Source organism: Phoenix dactylifera, chromosome 2, assembly GCF_051530095.1.
Source record: "Phoenix dactylifera cultivar Ajwa chromosome 2, Ajwa_hap1_PhDact_Kaust_v1.1, whole genome shotgun sequence".
In the NCBI taxonomy this organism is placed as follows: Eukaryota; Viridiplantae; Streptophyta; class Magnoliopsida; order Arecales; family Arecaceae; genus Phoenix; species Phoenix dactylifera.
Genome location: NC_143191.1, coordinates 32890378 through 32912009, shown reverse-complemented (window position 1 = coordinate 32912009; position 21632 = coordinate 32890378). Strand labels below are relative to the sequence as shown.

The 21632-nt window shown below is 39.0% G+C and overlaps 3 protein-coding genes across 3 annotated transcripts; all 3 read right to left on the bottom strand.

The window, feature by feature from the left end:
- Positions 1–1263: 1263 nt before the first annotated feature.
- On the bottom strand, positions 1264–3101 carry LOC103718514 (uncharacterized). Its single transcript, XM_008807379.6, has one exon. It carries the CDS (start codon positions 2850–2852, stop codon positions 1557–1559), a length of 1296 nt encoding a protein of 431 aa, XP_008805601.3. The 5' UTR covers positions 2853–3101; the 3' UTR covers positions 1264–1556.
- Positions 3102–5478: 2377 nt separating this feature from the next.
- Positions 5479–10164, bottom strand: LOC103718515 (uncharacterized). Its single transcript, XM_008807380.6, has 3 exons — positions 8888–10164; positions 6165–6462; positions 5479–6026 (listed from the first exon to the last, which is right to left on the bottom strand). The coding sequence occupies exons 1-3, from the start codon at positions 9776–9778 to the stop codon at positions 5890–5892; spliced, it is 1326 nt and encodes a 441-aa protein (XP_008805602.2). The 5' UTR covers positions 9779–10164; the 3' UTR covers positions 5479–5889.
- A 1835-nt stretch (positions 10165–11999) lies between these two features.
- LOC103718516 (protein disulfide isomerase-like 2-3) lies at positions 12000–21613 on the bottom strand. Its single transcript, XM_008807381.5, has 9 exons — positions 21377–21613; positions 21085–21243; positions 19303–19416; positions 15506–15663; positions 14479–14578; positions 13637–13813; positions 13409–13554; positions 12553–12699; positions 12000–12455 (listed from the first exon to the last, which is right to left on the bottom strand). The coding sequence occupies exons 1-9, from the start codon at positions 21491–21493 to the stop codon at positions 12281–12283; spliced, it is 1293 nt and encodes a 430-aa protein (XP_008805603.3). The 5' UTR covers positions 21494–21613; the 3' UTR covers positions 12000–12280.
- Between the last annotated feature and the right edge of the window lie 19 nt (positions 21614–21632).

The window sequence follows — 21632 nt, the reverse complement described above, 5'->3', positions numbered from 1 at the left end:
CTTGTCTCAAGATGGTAAGAGTCAACATACTAGAATTGTGAGATTCAGAGCCCCCATACATGCCATCGGCACATATGTTGCCCCAAAATCAAACAAATTCATTCAATTAAGAATATGAAAAAGGAGGGAAACAGAGAAATAATCAAAAGGGAAACAAAGATACAGCATCATGCTGTCAACTATTGATCTATTCATCAAACTAAAACAAATTAGTAGACGTGTAAATATTTAATGCCTAGAGACTTACACGATAAAAAAATTGTATGACAATTCTGAAACTATTACAGTGCACTTTTGAATTAATAAGATTGCTTGCTCAGCATTAGCTTATAATTGCTCTTCCTAATCTTACACATATTGATAAAGGTTTCAACGAGATGAAAGCTTTAAAAAGGTGGAGCACAAAGTGGCCCTTAGCCAGGAATAGGTGAGTAAAGAGATTTAGAGCCTGTATGGCAGCCTGGATAACCTATCCAAGGAACAAACCTCTTATAAGTAGGTCGGGAAAAGGAGAAGCCATGGTCGGGAAGCACCCTATCAGACTGTCCTGAAACAGGAAAAAAATCAATGACACATTCACATTCCTCTTAGAAGGTGAATTGAAAGCTTCCTTTAACAGTAAACATTCTGTCTCTCACATAAATTCTCCTCAGAACCCCATTTTCTTGGCCAGACACAGATTATTCCACAGACAAGCCATCCAGGAATCAAGAGAGCCCTTAAATTTATACCCATATAATGCAATATGAAACAATTATGTTACAACCTAAAACATCACTCAATGAAGCTACAACAATGGGAAAATGAGCATAAGCATACAAGTGCAATGACATGCAACACACCTTGTTGCATCAATCTAAAATACACCAGACATAAAATATAATTTCTGCAAGAAGATGAGGCAAAATGAAAATTTGTTAAATCAAGACTGTTGAAGAAATGTGCCGATGATGCATGATAGCCAATATATTACCTAATGGAAATATAGCTACTCAAAGCAACTGAAATCAGCAGTTTATATGTGCAAGATCACAGAGCAGTTATTCATCATCTAAAAGCTCGAAGAATCTAAATAACCCCAACGATATCATTAGAAGACCACTAAATCATATAACACTGAAAACACCTAAAGACATGTTAAAGATCAAACCTATCAGCTTAAGTACCTCTTAACCAATAATAATTTACAATATCAATATAACAAACACCAAATAAACAAGGAAAAAGGCAAAATAGCAAAACAGTAATTCTACAAGAGATTCATCTAATTAATTGCAATATGATAATTTGGCAAATTAAGTAACGGTTAGATTTGTTTGGCTACAGAAAAGACGACTGCTTGCTAAACATTAAGAAGGAAACATTTAGGCATGGCCTTTCAAGTCCACCAAGTAATACACTTCCATCCTGATCATAAAGAAAGAGAACCAGAAAAGAGAATTCAGCATCAGAAAAGAACAAAGCACTTAAACTTAGAACAGAAAGAGACCTATCACCAGCCAAGAAGCCAGTAAAGACCAAAACTGCAAAGCATCCCAAACAAAGGGAAATGATGCCTACAGATCCGATTTGGCTAGAGCTTCAAAGATGTGCTTTACTGTCTCCTTCATCAGATCCATCCGGCGCATGTGCGTCTTCATCTCACCCATCTTCAGCTTCTTGACCTTCTCCTCCATTGCTCTCGCCTTCGAGTCCTCAAGGTTCTCCAGCGCCCTCTTCATGGCCGCCCCACATTTGCACTCATTCGCCATTTTAGTAACTGCCCCGCTTAAAAACGGGTACCGAAGCTTAGCACTCCCATTTGCCAATGGGACAGCAGGCGACACACCATCATGAAGCTTCAGAGCAGCAGCGGGGGAGGAAGCATTCTCCTCCTTAACATTCTGTCGGCCGGCCATCTCACTGTCACTCTCCTCACCCTCCTCTTCCTCGCCGCTGCTGGCACGGGGATCCTCCGAGATAAACTTCTTAGCCCCCCATATCTTCTTCGAGAGCTCAAAGACAGTGCGCTCTTGGGGCTTGGAGAAGATCGGGTCCGCGCCGTTCTTGCCCCTAGCAACACTGGTCTCGAACTTTTTCTTGAGGCGCCGAATCTTGTCGTTGAGCTGGTTGTTGCTCACCTCAACCTGAAGAGAGCCACGAATCAGATTGTGCAACTGGTCCATCTCATGGGACGACGGGAGAGTTCCCTTCTTCGAGCGGTACTCGACGAGACCGGAGAGGATGGCGATCTCATCGTCCAGGCTCCAGAGTCTCTGGAACAGTGGCCGCTTCTGCGCGCCGCCGTCATTCTCCGAAGGCGCCGAGGTTTTCGCTTTCTTCTTGAGAGACGGAGAAGCGGCGGCGGGCTTCTTGGGCTGGGGGGCTTCGTCCATGGGCTTCGAGCTGATGGGCTTGATGGAGGGATCGGCGCCGCGAGAGGGGCGGCGGACGGGGGCGGGCTCCTCGTCGGAGGATTCTTCTTCGGAGTCGGACCCGGATCCGGACCCATCACTGGATCCGGAAGCGGTGGGTTGGGAAGCGGGTTTGGGGAGCGGTGGCTGGGTCTGGGGCGGCGGCGAGGGCTGTTTCTTGGTTCGACCATCGTCGGATTCAGAGGCGGAGGTTTCTTCTTCGTCTTCGCTGTCGTCCTCGTCTTCGTCGCTGGAGGCCGCGGCGGGGCGCTGGGAGGGGTGGGGCTTGGGGGCCTGGGGAGCGGGGGCGGGGGGATTGGTGGGCTTCTTTTGGACGGTGCTTTTGTCAGGGGAGGGGGAGGAGAGGGGCACTTCCTCGTGCTCTTCGTCGGAGGAGGAGGCGGCCTCGTCGGAGGAGGAAGAGGACGTGGCTTCGACAGCAGGGCGTTTGGGGGCCATCTCTATTCTTCGAAGCAAGGGTTTGAAGGCGGAGGAAGAACTAGGCTTTGAGGGAGCGGAGACGAGAGTAGCGGACCAAGGTTAGATCTTTGGCCACCGCTTTGGGCTTCGCAGAGACGGATGGGCGATGCGTGGACGGCAGATCTGGTCCGGCTCTCGTAGAATTGGTGCCGAGCGATCCGTGGACCTGGCCAGCTGGCCCACCGCTCTCTCGAGCTGCCCGCCCTGCCGATGACCTCGACCGCTCGTGGGTCATTGGAAAACCAGTGCCCATTGGCAACACTAGCCGATAGTGCTTTCTATTTCACGTAGCTTAGCCCGATTGGAGAAGCTAATATAAATATTTAGTAAAAATTATAAAAAATTATTATTTTTATTAGAAAATTTAAAAATAGTTTTTTTAATAAAAAACTCTATTTTAAAGTTTTCCGAAAAAATACTTTTAGATTCGATCGGAAAGCTATTTTTTCACCAAAATATCCATAATAAAATATAATAATTATTCAAAATGTCCATATTAGTAAAATGATGAGGGCACCGGAGGGAATACCATGGGTGTTACAAGATTAAGAAAGACAAAATTCATATGTTGGTTTTCACAAAATAATTAAGGGTTTGTTTGTATATTTTTATAGAATTGAACTAAAATTTCTGTAGGAATCAGGCTTATTGGTCCATCTAGTTTGCATTTTTTAAGTACTTGTCCATGGTCAACTCTGACCTTAGTCTTTGAGTTGCAAGAAAAAAAGAGTTTTATAGAATTTTTTTATAGAATTTGGGCCGGATGATTTTGTTTGATATAGGAGCGAATGATTCAATTTATAAATTATATAAAATTTTTAGCTCAATTTTATTAAAAAAATAGATCTTAAATAAGAAACGTGAGATGCTACAGCAAATAAAGTCATTTGATGTTGGAAAAAAGCTATTTTTGGATGCCTAACTATTAGGACTGAAATCGGATCGGATACTAGCATATCCATATCCATATTTATTTCGTTTGATGAATATAGATATGGATACGGATGTCAGTCGGATATAAAAATTTATATCTATATTTATTTTAAATAGATATAAATATAAATTGGATACCGAAAGTATGGATATAAATATGATAATTAAACTTTATTACTGCAGAAACAAAAATATTATTAAGTAGGTGATAAATCAAGTTAACATCATGTTAATGTGATCGTCTATGTTTCTTAAAAGTCCATGAGCCTATATAAAATTAAATAGGATTATAAATAAAATCGGATATTCGGATATGGATCAGGTAGTTGTTTATCTATATCCATATAAATTTTTTTTGATCGATATAGATATTAGTCGAATGCTCAAATTTCTATTGATATTCAGATAGATTCGTATACAAAAATGGATTCGGATGGATATTATCCGATCTACTTTCATCCCTATTAGCTATCCTTGTTCTTAAAATGCCTCTTTGCCCCTAAACTAGTAAATCTGTCACTGGTAATTAGTAAAATTGGCGCAGAGGAATGGAAGATCTAGTGACTAGTAAAATTAAAACACGACTGTCCGCTCATCCCCCTTCCTTTAGCGGCCCTCTGCTCCCTACCCTCCTGATCTATTCATACTTATTTCTTTGCTTGTCCCGGATATCAAAATTCCACTAGCATGGTGGTAATGGCTTTCAAGTAAATTGTGAAATCATAGGTAGGACTGGTAACTTTGGACACTGAAACTACCAACTTTGTATCCGTAACAGGTAAAACTTGGACGACGGTTGTTAAACTTTGCACCATAAAATTAGGAAATACTACTCATATATGGTATTATTATCTTTGAGGAGAATGGAGAGTGAACTCCACACCTAGGATTAGTAATCTTAAAGAGTACCTGAGCAGTAGAATCACACCAGTAAAATTAGAACAACATATTGGTAAATTTGACAACTTTGATTGATAAAAACAGAATATACGATGGCTAAGCTTGGCTATTAGCATAAAGTAGAGAGAGAAAGAGGAGGAGGAGAAGAGGTAGACAAAAAGAAGGGATGGACCATTGAGAAGAATGGAGGGATGGAAAGGTGGGATCAAGAGAAAAAGAGAGCGAGGAGGCAGCGAAAGAAAGGAGATTACAAACAAACAACAAAATTTGCTGAACAATGAAATCCTATTTTGCTGATCAAACATGCTGAATTTACCAGTCCTTTATCCCAATTTTACTAGCTGTGCTCGATATACCATTTCACGAGTGAGAAGATATGTTAAACATCCAAAAAAAAAAAAAAAAAAAAACCATTCATCTTTCTATATTTATTTCACTCTTTTTTCCAAATAAATTTGTATCCATCCCATCTAATATGGAATTTGGACGATTCCTACCCATTAACTGAAAATAAAGCTCCTCCCAATCTTGTTTCATGTAATTCTATTTCTTTTGAGGGCTCCATGTCAGGTCAAAATCGAGCATCCATCCTTTTATCTTTATTTTGGTATTTTAAGGGAAAAATTCATTGAAGTCCCGGCACCACAGCACAATAAAAAAGAAAAAGAAGAACTAGATGATAGTACGTAAAACCAACCTCATCACAACCATACCTCGCCCATATTCAGTGGAGGAAAATCAAAAGAACAAGTCACAAATTGTCATTGTAGCATTGGGTACCAGATAATTTTGATGCATGTGGCACAGCAGTAGATATCATCTGTGGCAGTATTGGAGGCACCTCAAGACAGATTCACTGATTCCAATCTTACAGGATTTGCAGTTCATGCTAGAAATTACTCAAAGCTGCTAGCTAGTTTTACAACATGTGTCGCGAGTGATTCGAGATATAATCTACGAAATCAATAAACAAAATATAAGACACTAGGAGCAAATGCCACTCCTTGGGAAATAGTTGAGAAAAAATTACATGATACTGTAGACCACATAACTCATTGCACTTGAACACCTCTGCCATTGCTTTCGTATATCATAAATCAGTACTCTTTTCTTTTACACTAGGAGGGTGAGAATCTATATCCAAAAGAATGAATCGAACAAGAAAATGGAGACAATAGTGGCCCTAAGAGATTCCAATTGTCTTGCCCAACAGCCACAGTATAAGAGAGAATTCAATCATAAATAGGCCATGTAGCCAAGACCTGTCCACCACGAACCCGAATACAGTGATCCCTGCTCTGTTGTTCTCTAAATATGTCACTGGATTGAGGGCAGGAAGTCAGAACATTGATAAAGCAATGTCCATTCACTAAAGAAATCAATCGTTCGACTAAAGTCTGAAAGACAACCAATATGCATATGTAGCAAGCAAGATTAGAGGAATATATGAGTGCCCACCTAGTGCCTGCCTTTTTTGAAAGGAAATGGTGTTGACATGAGATGGCATGAGCTTCATGTCATCCAACTCATCTTCATCCCTAGCCTCTTCATCTGACTCGGCCGTGGAATTGCTTAATGGATAGGCATTTGCAGATGTATCTGAAGTGGGCTCCTCAGTGTCTGCATCGAAGGATTCAATGGTAGCAAGAACGTGCCATGTTGCAGCATGACTTGTAATTGCTTGGGCCTTATGAGTTATCTTCGCAGCACTACGTAGGCATATGAGCAGTCCAGTCATAAGCCCGATTGAGCAGAGCTACCAAATTGCAAATGAAAATTTGATTAATTCAAAGTTTAATTACAAATACAATGCCAGCCTCCATAGTAGAATTAGTTCTATAGAATTTAGTTGGCTTTGTATGTTAAGTTCCATAGCTTGACTTTGCAATTGCTTCTTGTGCTTAGAGATTATGATGGAACATAAAGACAGCAGACATACTTAGCCTCTATTGTCTATTAAGGTCAAGAAATTGATTTTAAAGTCTCCCATTTTTGTTGGTATAATTAAAGTCTCATCGTTATACTTGAAATGTTGAAAATGATGACTTTAGGCTAGTCTTTTAGACATAATGAGATAGTCAGAGCTCTTGTGGAGGATCAGAGTCTGAGAGTCTAACAAATCAGCATGTGGAAGAGGCAGAATGAGGAAGGGCATGGTACCAACGTTTTTGCACTTCATATTCATCAAACATCGCCTGCAAAACCTTCAAATGCTAATAGCTTAAGATTTTGACCAACTCAATAATGTATATTGCAGTTGAACTCGAAATCAATGTAGCAAGATGATGATGATGAGAACCAGATGACACTTTAAAATGGCATGTATAAAAATTTTAATTAGAGAAAATTAGTTGACCATGTTTCACATTACTATAGGATGATCGTATCGAAACATTTTGGTCATTGTTCAAGTGCAATTACCATATTACATTTTGTTAGATGCAATCACTGCACCAAACAATGGGGTCAAAGATATGTCAAAATGCATCTACATGTATCAATTTATATTGATGCAATCAATTAACCACAGGAACAGCTCATACACTGGTCTTGAACGAGCAATATATGTCTATTAAATATATCTGTCCCACTTGGTTTTCTCAAACTTAGCCAACTCGTATGATTAAAATGGATGATGAGTTATAACTTATACAGCTTGTATGGCTTCTAAAACTAACTGGTGTAGCTAGTTTCAGCCACATTTGGTTCCAAAAAGCAGTACAGGATAAATTTTGAATACATCACTGACATTTATTCTGGGCTTACTAGTTATAATTTGGATTATGGACATATAAGATGGGATACACACGAATCCTAGAATAGTTTGAGTGAATTGTTTCAGTTTGCCCAAAATGCTTTAGGCGCTCATAAGGCCTTTCAGGTGCAAATAGAGAAAGATGGGTATGTTCCGTCCTGAATTCACAATATGCTTGACACATAAGTCTAGCTTTGATATGCTCACAACTCTCAGTGCAAATTTAAAAGCCAACAGAGTCTCGAGGGTTCCATGGTATCCTAGCCCCACTCCTCAATTACACTATGAAAATGCTGATTGCCATGCCTGCAGTCACATAAAATGCGACATGTCTAACTGCTAACGGGGCAGCTAAAGATGAACGTTAGGATGCAAGGCACAATTAACCAACTTTGAAAAAAAAAAAAAAAATCTGATTTTCAAGTTTTAATACCATGCATGACATTGTTGCCATTGACAATGGGCAATAACAACTAATAACAAAAAAATATATTATTTAATTTTTGAATATTTTTCTAGAATAAATTATATCTTTTGTTAGTTACATAATATATATTCCACAATGGTTAAAAGTGATTTAATTTTTCTAAGCTATTATGTCAATATAGTACACCATGATAAAGTAAGCAATAACCCTTGTTACCATGCTAAAGCAGAGCTTATGTGATCGAAACCACTACCGTGCATGCAAATATTCTTGAGATTATTTTTTCAAAACATATTAATCTCGGTCGCATTTTTGTTTTCTTGTCCATCAATTTGTATGAGCGACACAAGAACATGTTGACATGAGCAAGGTTTGTGATGGTGGTTGGGTACATGAAAGCCAATACACAAAGATCATATTGTATCGGAGGAATTTGACCACCTAACATGTGTTTATATGATGGATTGGCATTTGGAATAAAATTAAGCACCAAACAAATTTTTCATTGCCAGCAATATGCAATTTGCTACTACCTTTGCTAGTTATCAACCTTCTACTAGTCTCATAATAATATCACAGCATTTTTACCTTAACCAATAAGCATAACACGATCTTATCATGGAAGATGGTTTAATTTAGATATCAGAATTTACTTATGTGAAATGAAATACTACAAAAAGAAATCAATAAACATGTTTAGGTTTACACTGAATAATGATTTTGTTCTTTTAGGAGAAAGGCACTTTCTTGCTAAAGTGGCAGTGACCTACCAATTTATCAGAAAGAAGAGTTATGACAATTTTACGAAATACTACGTTTAGAATAAGAAGAAAAGAAAAACAAAAGCCTACAAGGGCCATAATATCCTCAAGCTGAATGGTATTACATCAATCAAAATCTAGTATTAGCATGTCACGAGGTCACATGGTATAACTCGTGCTAAATGCTAATAAGAGAGAGAGAGAGAGAGAGAGAGAGAGGAAAATTTGTAAAACTTACGGCAAGCTCGCCGGCGTTGGCGATGTTGACCTCGGTATGGTGGTGGCCGGTGGTGAGCAGCAGCGACGCGAAGTTGCCGGCGGACACCAGAACAAGGCAGGAAAGAATAAACGCCCTGTACCGGTGACTAATAATCCGTAGCTGCTTCCTTATCCTCAGATGCTCCCTCAGCACCGTGGCGACATCCGACTCCTCTCGAAAGATCGCCGCGAAGTCCTGCAGCCTCAGTATCTGAAGATAACAAATCAGCCTGAACAGCACGCAGATCAGGAAGAATATCGCCATCCGGTATACCCACGAGGCCAATTCCAGCCCGCAGGCCGCCGCCTCGCTCACCCACGCGGCGCCCCTCCAGCCGAAGAACAACAAATACTCCGGCAGGCGGCCGGCGCCGGTGGCGTGCCACCAGACCTTGTAGGCGACGTCGCCGGCGAAGGAGGGCATGAGGAACAAGGCGAGGAGGCGGAAGGAGCTGTTGAGCTGGATGGTGTAGCCGAGGCGGACGCGCTCGCTCTCGCCGACGAGCTTGTCGAGGAAGAGGAAGCGGCGGAGGCCGTAGCGGCGGTGGAAGGCGGAGAGGCAGAGGTAGGAGAGGGCGGAGACCGCCGTTAATGATAGCTGGACGGCTAGGTCGTAAGGGCGGCGGGCAGGGGAGTAGATCAGCAGGAAGTGGGAAGCGGCGGGGACGAAGAGGCCGAGGAGGAAGAAGAGGGACCAGGAGACGACGGCGCGTGGGGTGTCGGACTGGTCGACGCAGAGCCACCGGAGGCACGAGCGGAAGCTCTTGAGCTCGTCGCCGGCGTGGGAGAGGCTCCGCGTGTACGACGCCTTCCGGGGAAGCAGAGGCTGTCTCGCATAATTGTCGTCCACTTCCCCTCCTGATCTCGCCATTGATATCAACACTCGCTTTTTTCCTACCTTCTCCCGGTCTCCTTCGTCGGAGATCGGGAGATGGATGCTTGTTTCTTTCTCGCTCTCCGTTTCTTCTCCGTCCGTCTGTATCCCTCCTCCTTTCCTTTTCCTTTTTTTTTTCCTTCTTTTCTTTGCCTTGCTTTTTCTTTGGAATTGTGCGAAGAAGGAAAACGAATGAACGAGAAGAGAGGCGAAGGAGCCGGGGTTATTTACAGAGGTAGTAGATACCTTAATTAGCTCAAAATGGGGATTGGATATCACAGACAAGAAAGGTAAAGGTTCGCCGGGAAACTAAAAGGAAGGGATTAAGAATAAGTAGCGAGACAGCCAAGAAGGACAAAAAGTGGCATGTGACATGGAGGAATTGGTTTGAGTTGAGAAGCGCTTTTAGAAACACCTTCAGCGAGATGTTTTGTTTTCTATTTCTTTTTTTGATGTGTTCACATCAAAATATAATGAGCTCTTCTGCTGCAGTATAAAAAAAAAAATACAATCTATCTATATGTCAATTGATGCTGTACTAATTTTTTTAGGAGGGTCGCTAGGCTTGCCGGGCAGAAAAGCACAATAAATATCTTACTTCTTGTGTTGTTTTCAAATCCTCAAAGGTTAAAGCTGTCCACGTTTGAGGTGGTCCTGCGTTGCTTTTGATTTAAATGTATTATGAGGTTAATTTTCCTTTCCCCAAAAGTAAATATCTTACTGACAATCTTAAAAAAAAAAAATTGATACCTTTGCAAGTTCAAAACGGTAAGAATGTAGTTTGCGATACTGTTGATCACCCTATAAACATGCACTGCTTTGAAAGAAGCCAAGGAGACCTTGTGAACGAATTCTTGGTAATTTATAAGGAAAGTTCTAACCGGTGATATTATCAGGCATTTCACCATCCAATCTTTTGAATAGTGCTGCCCCCTCGCCACTTTAAGCAAGAGAGACAAAGGTCCTATTTTAAAGGGTGTCGGCCTAGAGGCAAGGGCTCCAAGGGGTGGTTATGGGGTAATATATGAGAAATAGCCCTTCTAAGTCTTTTGCATAAAGAAAAAAAAAGAGTGTTTCAATCATCTTCAAAGAACTACATGTTGCTAGCCATGGTTTAGGTTTGCTGGTGGGCCTTCACAACATGCTATGCTCCCGTCAATGCTAGAGATTAGTACTGGTCCTCGCCTTTCAAAGTTGGGATAACGGCCTTGCTCGACTGGAAGGACAGGATTGGTTTCAAACCGGAGGAAAGAATGAAGTTCAGTGTCTTAGCGAATCAATTTCGTAAAAGAGGAAAATGGTCGAATATCTCTGTGGCATGCCGTAGTGATGGCATCCTGCCCGATATAAACTGCTTAGCTTAAGTTTTCATTTATATATAGAAATTTGCTCTACCTAAAAGAAGAGGATATATACTCTTCTCAAATCCAAAATTCATAATCAAACGTTTAAATCAAATATTCACATTGTTGATCATAACTTATATCACTAAACATAACTAAAAAAATAAAAAATTACATATTTTGATGGCCTCTAATATATATATCAAATAAACAAAATAAATAAATAATTTTTATTATGCTAGTATTCTTAAATATCTGTTAAAACATTTAAATTAAGAATCTATCCCATAAATCACCATATATACTATTAAAATATATAGATTAAAAATTAATATTTGTTAATACCTAAATCATAATAAAATATAATCTTATATTATTGTAACTATTTATTATTATGTCTATTTGATTCATATGTTAAATATTTCTAAAATATATGATTATTTAATAGTTGGCATATTTAGTGATAAGATTATGATCAACGACATCAATTTTTCGTTCAAGTATCTGATTATTGATTTCAGATCCAGATAACAACGGTACTCATTTCCATTCTCTCGTTCGAAGGGTTAGGAACAAGAATCGCTCAGTCACATTAAAATCATTGCCTGCTCTTCGAGTGGACAAAGGGTAGACATTTCTTGAGAATTCAAAATAGAGTCGCCAGCAGAACCACATAATGCGTCATGAAAAATTGATAGGAAGATTGTAATCGTCCCCATTCTCCTGCAACATCCCACTTCCTTCTTGGGAAGTCCTTGCTTCTGCAACCAATATTTTTGATCCCATATTCTGTTTTAGCTGGCAACATATGGCTCTTAAGCATCAGCCACTGATTCATGGCAATGCCTCTACACAAACATCTAACCTGTGTTAAATATTCAAAAAAACTGTTTCCATTATCAAGTAATTAGATTCTAAATTAACATGTTCCCTTACAAGAAACTAACATATTGAGATCTATCCATCTAGACCCATGATGAAAGCATGGTGCCCTCAAGAAAGTACTGTAAACACTCCATGAACCAGACCTGAAATTTCTCTGACGAAGGCAAAACAGTCTGAAGCATATGAATCACGACTTCCAATAATGTTGGAATTGCTTGACAGTCCTCATTTTTGACACTCATGCACAAATTATCCAAATCCTGCTTCCTGGTTATAATTCATCTTTGGTTGTAGTGTCTTCCCCCAGAAGCTCTTCAAGAGAGAACTCATCCTCTTCAATGATCTCTCCATCTTTGCCATCCCATGGTTCTGTTTGGACGACAGAGGGGGCTTTCTCTAGAGGCAGGTTTCCCTTACCACCACGCCCTGCTTCTTTCACAAAGTCACTGAAAGTATATATTTCCATTAGTTCTCCTTCATAGGAGTGCACTGAAATATTGACTAAACAAAAACATAAACATGAGTCCAAAATAACTAGCTTACATGATCGGGTCATGCTCGAAGGCACTCCGGAGCGGGGCGTATATGCCTTTCTTCACATTCAGAGCCACCAAAGCTGGGTAACCATAACCACCAACTCCGACCTGCTTCTCGAGGTCAGGCTGCTTGCCTGCTGCAGCCCACACATAGCTGCAAGATAAATTACCTTAACTCCATGTAATGTCAAATACATTGCGCAACTAAAAATGAAACAAATCATGCTTTCCAATAGCATATGCTCCTTACAGTAAAACCCAGTCGAATATTAGGAGTGTTGAATTCCACCCAATAGCATATACAGCTTATCAAATTTCTCTAGATGGTCAGATGATAAATGTGAAAAAATTAGATTCATTACATGCGGTTGACTTTGATTTGAGGTGAAGAAAAGATGTCAAGAGCATGGCGTTATTGTTGAAGATATTATGAAAAGAAACTCCACAAGAATTGCTAAATCATTTATTGTTACAAAATCAAAATTTCTTATCCATCCTGGGTCTATGTAGACGCCGTCCCCCACATCTGCCTTCCCCTAAAATCCATTCATACAAAAAGCACAATCATAATAAGGCACGACTATTTAATTCAAGACAACATCTTGGATAACAGATCAATGTGAAATATATCATGATCATTCTTAACAAGAACAAGGAAATAACCAATTAATTTAATTTTTGCCAATATTTAACAACAAACCCTTTCCGTAATTGGAAAACTCGAAAAACCAGTTATATAGATCAAATCTATTTTATAGACATTACTTGTTACTGTTATTCTTTCCATGCAAACGGTGTAATAATTAATGTTGTTAACAAAAAAATAATCATAAATAACCAAAACTATTTAAGTCAGCACTTGCCTGTAAGGGCTCCTTCTAAATTTCTCAGCAACTGACAATAGAAGCTCAAGGTACTTATTTCTTCCCTCTGCCTTGGAATCCAAGATATCAGGGAGGAAAGCCACAAAACAGATAGCAGCCGAAGAACATTTCTCTTCCATCACATCCTACAAAATCAAAAGGCATCTTACAACAAGCACAGAATTATTGGCATATGGTAAAATGAAAAGGCAATGCACGAGTGTTTACTGGGCCAGTCAACTCGGACACTTCAGGAGGAGCAACATTGGTTTCGAGCTGTTCCAGTGCAAATGACTCAATTGCTGAAGCAACTCGAGCCCCCTCATAGGGATATGGGCTGTCCTTGTCAATTCCGAACACCAAAATAGTAGGGAATCCTTGTACATTGAATCTACTCATCAAAGACTGGCAAATTTGCATGTTTGTTAGCATTAAGCTTAACACCTTCAAAATTGTTCGACATGAATATCTCAATATTATAAACCAGAAATTGGAGGAAAAGAAGCACTCATGACTGGCATGCCCAAACAAAATATTGTTAGTGTAGGATAAGCAAGTAATATAGTAACCAGCATTACAACATCTCTTCATTGCCCATGTCTGAGAATAGATATGAGAAGTCACAAAAAATAAAGACTTCTCTAAGCAAATATGACTCAAAAGGGTAAGATCATTACAAGGAGAGCAGCTCACAAAGCTTACTTGAAGACTATCCTTACGGATCTGATATTATGGTAGCTGGCATCCAGATCCACATTAAGGAGAGCACAGCTCTCTCTCTCTTTCTCACGCACACAATCAATCACTCAGATGCACGGCCGGCTAAGAATAAGGGGAACCATGGACTACTCGTTCACCATGCATAATGTAACATATTGCAAAAATTAGAGCAATACATGAAGCTGCATATACCTCTCCCTGATGCTTAATGTTTTGTGAACTAGCTATCAAGTTCTACAAGCAACTTGAGGTACAGGCGAACATCTCTATTTCTTTGCAGAAATATACAACAAAGTTTATACGAATGATAAAGAAGAACACAAAAGAGTACCAGTGAAAACAAAGAGTACCTTTTCTGCATCACAATCAACATGGCCTAGTTTCACTTTCCCCTTCAAGTTATTTGAGGCTTTCTTCCATTCTGGTGCCAGCTTTTTGCAATGCCCACACCTAAAATAACAAAATCAATTAGTCTCGCTGCTGAAAACAAACGAAGTCCATTCATAAGCACATCAGTTCATTGACAAAGAACATACAAGCTAAGAATGAAAAGGTGTCCGGCAACAGGGTCTAAATTCTTGAACATGTGAAAATGCGATGCAGCGTTTAAATACAAAGATATCTTGCAAATTTAGGATCTTTAGAAATGTTAGAATGTGCACCATTAAATAAAATAAAATGAAAACACAATATATAATGGTGGTTGTTATCCATGGATACTCTTGACCTGTCAAAATAAAGGGCTTTCAGAAGAAAACTAAGTTTAATTCTGGCATTGCCATAGTATTATAAGCTGGCCTAATGACACTCATGGATGCCATGAAAAATATAGAAACCAGTAACGAAGCAGAACAAGACTATATAGGAAGGCCAGAGCAAACAAAGAATATTACCATACACTGAATGTAATGGAAAATAAATTCTGTTAATAATAGGCGGTTGATAAATGGTCCCATGCCTAAATGGAAGAGGTTTAGAGTTGATAATAGGTTCATAACTGGTTGTATAAACAATTCAAATTAGGAAATGAATCCTAATCTGATAACATTATCTTGCATATACTTAGACATCATAAGATGTCATAATTTGTGACTCAAAAATAATGTAGTCATTTAATCTCCTAACTCACAAAAAACATGCCTTAAGGAGCAACATTTTAGATAGTTGGCATGAATACTTCGACAGATGCCCATTATGAAAGCTAAAAGTGATTATCTTTTCCTCAAAAAATAGTTCTTAATAAATTGGTTTAGTGGCTTTTGTTGTTACTCTAAGCACATATGCAAACAAATTAGAAGAAAGAAAGTAAAAGAATATTAATATCAATTGCCGTCATTACAAGACAGCAAGAGATGAAATACGTGTAGAGTTACATACCATGGTGCAAAGAATTCCACAATCCAAAGGTCTTTACTTTTTAGAACTAGTTCATCAAAGTTACGAGAAGTCAGTTCTATCGAAGCACTTGTTTCAGATTTCTCATTTGAACCTCTAGATGACTTGCCATTTAACCGTTCCTTAAGAAGCGCCTTAATCTGTGCATAAGGAAGCATGTCAGTGTTTAACTTATATTCATCATTTCACAAAGAAAAGCAAAGAATTTACAATTCAAGTGATGGGCAATAAAACATGAAAGTTGACCATATAGACTCATGAATCATTTTGTTTCATTGATATATAAACAGCGAAAGTAAGTTTTACAGTAATTTGAAATCAATAGATATTATACTTCAAACATAGGTCATATGATGATCACCAAATGAAAAACCACATACAAAAGTTAAATGTAAGCTTAAGAAAAATAAATATTGGTGTTATGAATGATAGATCGGTAAGGCAAGGGATGGGAATCTGCCGCTGAGTTTGGCAAAACTAATGGCAAGAAGAAAAATGCCTCGAGTTAAAAAAGAAAAAAGTCCATAAAGGAAAGAAAATCTTTGAGATGTTACAACAATATTGATTGTTTAAACAGATCATAAGAAGAAAAAGAATAGGGGATTTATCTTAGATTATATATATGGGCTTATTACAACTATAAACAGCAAAAGCAAGTTTTACAGTAATTTGAAATCAATAGATATTATACTTCAAACATAGGTCATATGATGATCACCAAATGAAAAATCACATACAAAAGTCAATGTAAGCTTAAGTAAAATAAATACTGGTGTTATGAACGATAGATCACTAAGGCAAGGGATGGGAATCTGCCTCTGAGTTTGGCAAAACTAATGGCAAGAAGAAAAATTTCTCGAGTTAAAAAAGAAAAAAGTCCATAAACGAAAGAAAGTCTTTGAGATGTTAAAACAATATTGATTGTTTAGACATATCAGAAGAAGAAAAAGAATAGGCGATTTATCTTAGATTATAGACATGGGATTATTACAACAATCATGGCAGTTGTACCAATGGAGAACAAAGTGATGCAACAAAGATATGTGAGACCTAGGTAACGAAAGTCCTCAAAAAAACTTGCATGATACCGAAGGAAACCCACTGGAAATGATTAACAAAGAATGATTCTTTGAAAATGCTTGATGGCTGCAGTGACAACTATGTGACATCGAAACTCGTAAAGCCAGCATCTCTTCCCCTTGGTGCAAGACTTGTGCCAGTATTTTCTTAATGAGATAAATTGAATAGCAGACTTAAGGAAATGTAAGCTATTCTTCTTTGCCTGTAATCCTGAATCTTAATCTCTTTTATCAAGCTTATCTGTTGGCCAGCTCCCATGTCCAACAAAGATTTTACAGATCACAAAGCCATCTGTAAGAAATATCTTATGGGAATTCAGACTTGCACAAGCAGCAAGAGCCCTCTTTTCAGGCCTAGAAAGAAGATCATGGTTTCAAAACGTTGAAGGCAGTTAACATGAAATGGCTGTGTGATTGCAACAACAACAAAAGATCTTTTTCAGTCAGGTGGATGCGAACAAATGAACCAAGGGAAATGAATTTCCTCCAATTCTTGCTCTTAACCCATCATTCTTCAAACTAGAGAGGAAATTAAATGACAAATCTTTTATATGCTTTTTGATAGAAATTGTCATTCTCGTTTGATCCTTGGACTTCTAAAGGTACTTCATCAGATTCTTGGTTAATCTATCTTATCCAACATCTGGAGGAGAAAAAGCAGATAGAAGCACACCTAACTGTAGTTCTTAGTTCTGTTTTATGAATAGTCTCCCTAATTTCATTATTTGGAATTCAAAAGTATCTTCCTGCAAATGGTGCCCCTAATTGCACTATTTGGAAGCCTGCCAACGATACAAACTTCTCATTTTCATCCGTCTGGATGGTCAAGATAGTGAACTGGAGTAACATCATTTGAAATAGCAGCTAAATTCCTAAACACAGCTCCTGCCTTGACAGAACTTTTCTTGACAGACCACATACCTTAACTAAAATTTTATCTTAAAAATCCCAATGTCCATAGATGTTTCCTTTGCTGGTGCTGAATCTAGAGATCATCTCTTCTTAAGCTGCTCTCCTAGCGCTTTTATTATATAACACTAGTATTAGATTGGATGAGTTAAGATCTCTTAGTACAAGAATTAGGTTGGATCAATTTTTCTCTGTCTAAGAATTTCCAATCCAGGCCAGACCTAAGTTAGGTACATTTTAGCACAAAAATTTAAAGGGTCATTTCAACTTACCAGAGACCAAATTGCATTCCTTATATCTTTCCTAGAGTTACTCTAAGCTCAAAGTCCCTAGGATGGTAGAGCCAATAAAATGAGCATTGATCTTTATTACAGATAATGTATTTCCACATGTTTGTACCTAGATGATTATTCATGTATTTTGCTAACAACTTAATATTAATCTGAGGTTTTCTCCATATTTCTAGACTAAAGTTTTCCTCTCAACTCCAAAATTTACAATGATTTTCATACATTGGTAAATAGCATTGATTTCAAAAGCATTCCAATATTTGAACTTTGAGTATTTTTCAAGAAGCAGTAGCTATTGCAATCCTTAAACCATATAAAAGTGGCTTAATTTCCAGTTTCAATTCCAAAAATAATCCCAACCATACCGCTCCAGGATATTCAAATATTTCTATGATAACGATAATTAAAATTTCTCTCTTAAAAGGCATACAGATTTTTATAAAAGAGATATCTTGGTATATCTGAACTCTAAGAACCTTCAAGAGAGGAGAAAGAAAGATACTTTGGAACCAAGGGGGGAAAGGTGTATATAGTGAATTAAAAAAATCAGTTAGGAGTCATTTGTTTTCAAGTCTCTTTAGAATTTAAATTTTTAATCAAATTATCCTAAATCTAAAATCTTTAGCAGCCACATGCATCTATACCAAGGTTGGAGGAATCGACACCAAATACCGTATTGGTTTGCCGGCAGGATGACTCGTACGGATAGTACCGAGCCTGTACCGAAAGAGGGACCGTAGAAGAGAGAAAAAGAGAGAGAGAGAGAGAGAGAGAGCGAGCGGGGGAGGGCTTGAGGAGGCCTGCGGAGGCCGCGGCTAACAAATCTCTTGCCGACTTTACTTAAAAATCACAAATTTTTTAAGGTCGAGCGGCCACGACCTCGCTCTACGGCTGAGGCCAGCCCTCAACGGCCTCCCATGGCACTCCGCCAGCATCCCACCCTCACCCTCTCCCTCCCCTCCCCGCTAGCTCTCTCTTTCCTTCTCCTTCTCTAGCTCCGGCAATGGGTTCTATTTCTGTTGCTGGAACCATACTGGTGAGCCGCCGGTACGACTCAGAACGGCCGGAACCGCCCGATTTGGGACGGTTCTGCCGACCCTGATCTATACATACATTATAACTAGGGAACTCTAAAAGAGGGAACAAAATGTTAAATTCCAGTACATGATGATGATCATGACCTTAAAATATGATTAACCAGCATAGATTCCAACAAAGTTGGTGGATGAAGTAGTAATCAGTTACGACCATGTTAGTTTGATAAGTTCGGATGACATAAAATACACAACTTATTACCCAAGTGGCCAGGCTTTTGTACTGCACATAATAGCATCATGGCTCTGAGTTTAGAGATTATCCCACTAAGTATGAACATAAAGTATAAAGACATATATAAATATATGTCAATTATATAATACGAGTGAACACATAAAAACTCCATCCCCATGATAAGATCGAACCAATAAACGATATGCAATTAAAGAGGCTGGTTCCAACAAACCTGCTGCAGAGCAAATTCTGCAATAGGCTTCACATCCCTTGCTCCTTGATAATCTACTGGAGGCTTACCAGGTGAGAACACCTTTATTGTAGGAAATCCTTTAATTCCGTATTCCTATAAATAAGTCATCATGCACTACATCAGTAGGGTGATTCCTCATAAGCAAAGCCTAAAAAAAGCACAACTAGAAATATAGCATTGCTAACAGAGAACTTTAGAAATCGACTAAATACAGAGGAAAAAATTGAAGTATATACTTGGTACTAATATTTACAAACATAACAAATGCAGAGGCAAGTTAAAAAGCAACCACAACATCTTTTACATAACCATCAACCCATGACCAACAAAGAAGAAGCATTTAACAGAAAGGTCACATCATCTATTCAAAAATTGAGCTGCAAAATAGTAGAATTAATAAAGACTGCTTATGTAATGCAATGTGAAGCATCCACTAGTTAGACTCAAATTGCTTAAGGACAAATATTAGTTCAACAAAATACTTCAAATGAATCTGTTAAAGCACAAGTTCCAACTAATACCAAGCTGCAAGGTCGAATAGACACCCTTACACAGTGAGAAATTAATTTTATAAAAAAGGCATCGGGAAATCAGTCTAAAACACAAAGAAGTAATGTATAGAAAATATTTACAAGAGAATAAAAGTGTAATAAGACAGGTAGAGGAAATCAATCATGTGAAGAAACATAAGAAAGCCAAGACCGCTGCTTAAACATCTTTGCATATACCAACATCTTGCTTGCATTAGAAAATGATGAATTGGAACTTTGTTCTGATTACAAAGAAAGATACTTAAACGCATATATTCTTAACCCCCAAAGTGCCGGCCCTCAGCCAAATAGAAATACAAAAATCAGGACATAGTTCTGATGTGTTCAATTGACCCAACACCCAGTCAATTGAACAGATGCATTCCCTGAATTGTAGGGAAAAATGTGACAGGTGAGTTCCTCAATGAAAATAGGCATCTAAATCTCACTTCAGGAGCTCAAATCTTATTATTAGTTAGAGGATTTATCTTAATCCCCCCATCCCATGAGTTTTCAGTGGGTTCGGGTGCATCTTGCTGATGGTGAAAATATAATGAACTGTGGTCCCTACTATTGTGTGAACGAGCATCTAGAGGAAAGGAGACCACAAAGAGCACATAGGAGGTTATTATATTATTGATGTCAGCAAGGATAAGTGGTGGGAAAACTTCTGCAGGAAATTTTCAGCCCAAATTAATGAAAACAAATTGAAGTTGCATGATAGAACTTTCCATGTCATACATCAATAAAACACACTAACGAAAAGAAAGATCACAAAGTCACAAATTCAATCTTTTGATGATGTACAACTTCATAAATTTCATCGAGTAACTGACAATATTAGTATAACCATGACATTGAAGCTCTTCGCTTATGTTTATCAGTATTATTTGTGCTATTATTTGCAGAATGTCATATGAAGATGCAATTTTTTGTTTTTTTTCAAAAAACCTCCAATCTTAGATTTATTTATTCACAATTGTAACGAGATATCTAGATTTTCACCGACAAGGAATCCAAGTAGACTAAAATAACCGAAACGATTCGGCAGACCAATTGTATCCCATAATTTCGCAGCACCTCTAAAACAACTCACATAAAGCAAGTCAAAGATCTACTAGAACATCATCCAACACTCCCAAAACTCAAAAATCATTGCCACTTATAAATAAAAGATAACCAGATCAGCAGATTAAATTGGAGAAAGAAAAGATTTGGGGCGACCCCCAACCTGGGCGAGAGACTTGTGGGCGTCGGCGTCAAGGGCGGCGACAGTGGCGACGCCCTTCAAGACGGTGGCGGCTTTCTCCCACGTGGGCGTGAGAGCTTGGCAGTGGCCGCACCAGGGCGCGAAGAACTCCACCAGGACGACCCCATTCGCGTTCAAAACCTGCCATCCATTCTTCCAGCACTCAGCAACTCCAAACAAAGGAACACCAAACCACAGATCCAAAAAAAAGAAAGAAAGGGATTCGCAATGAACGATCGAAGAAGGACTTGAGCTTGGAGAGAGATCTGAGGACCTTGGACTTGAAGTTGGAGGGGTTGAGCTGGACGACGGGAGAAGAGGGGGAATAGAGGGCTCCCGCCGGGACGCTGACAAAGGCGAGCAAGAGGAGGAGGAGGAGACCAATCCGCATCTCTCTTCCGCTCTTCAATCTCTATTCGATCCACCACTAGAACTAACGACCCGACCTCTCAGGCTCTCACCTTCTGGATCTCTGGTCTCAGCCCCCTTCCAAGCTATAATCGCCGTCCTTGTAAGCGAAACGCATTATA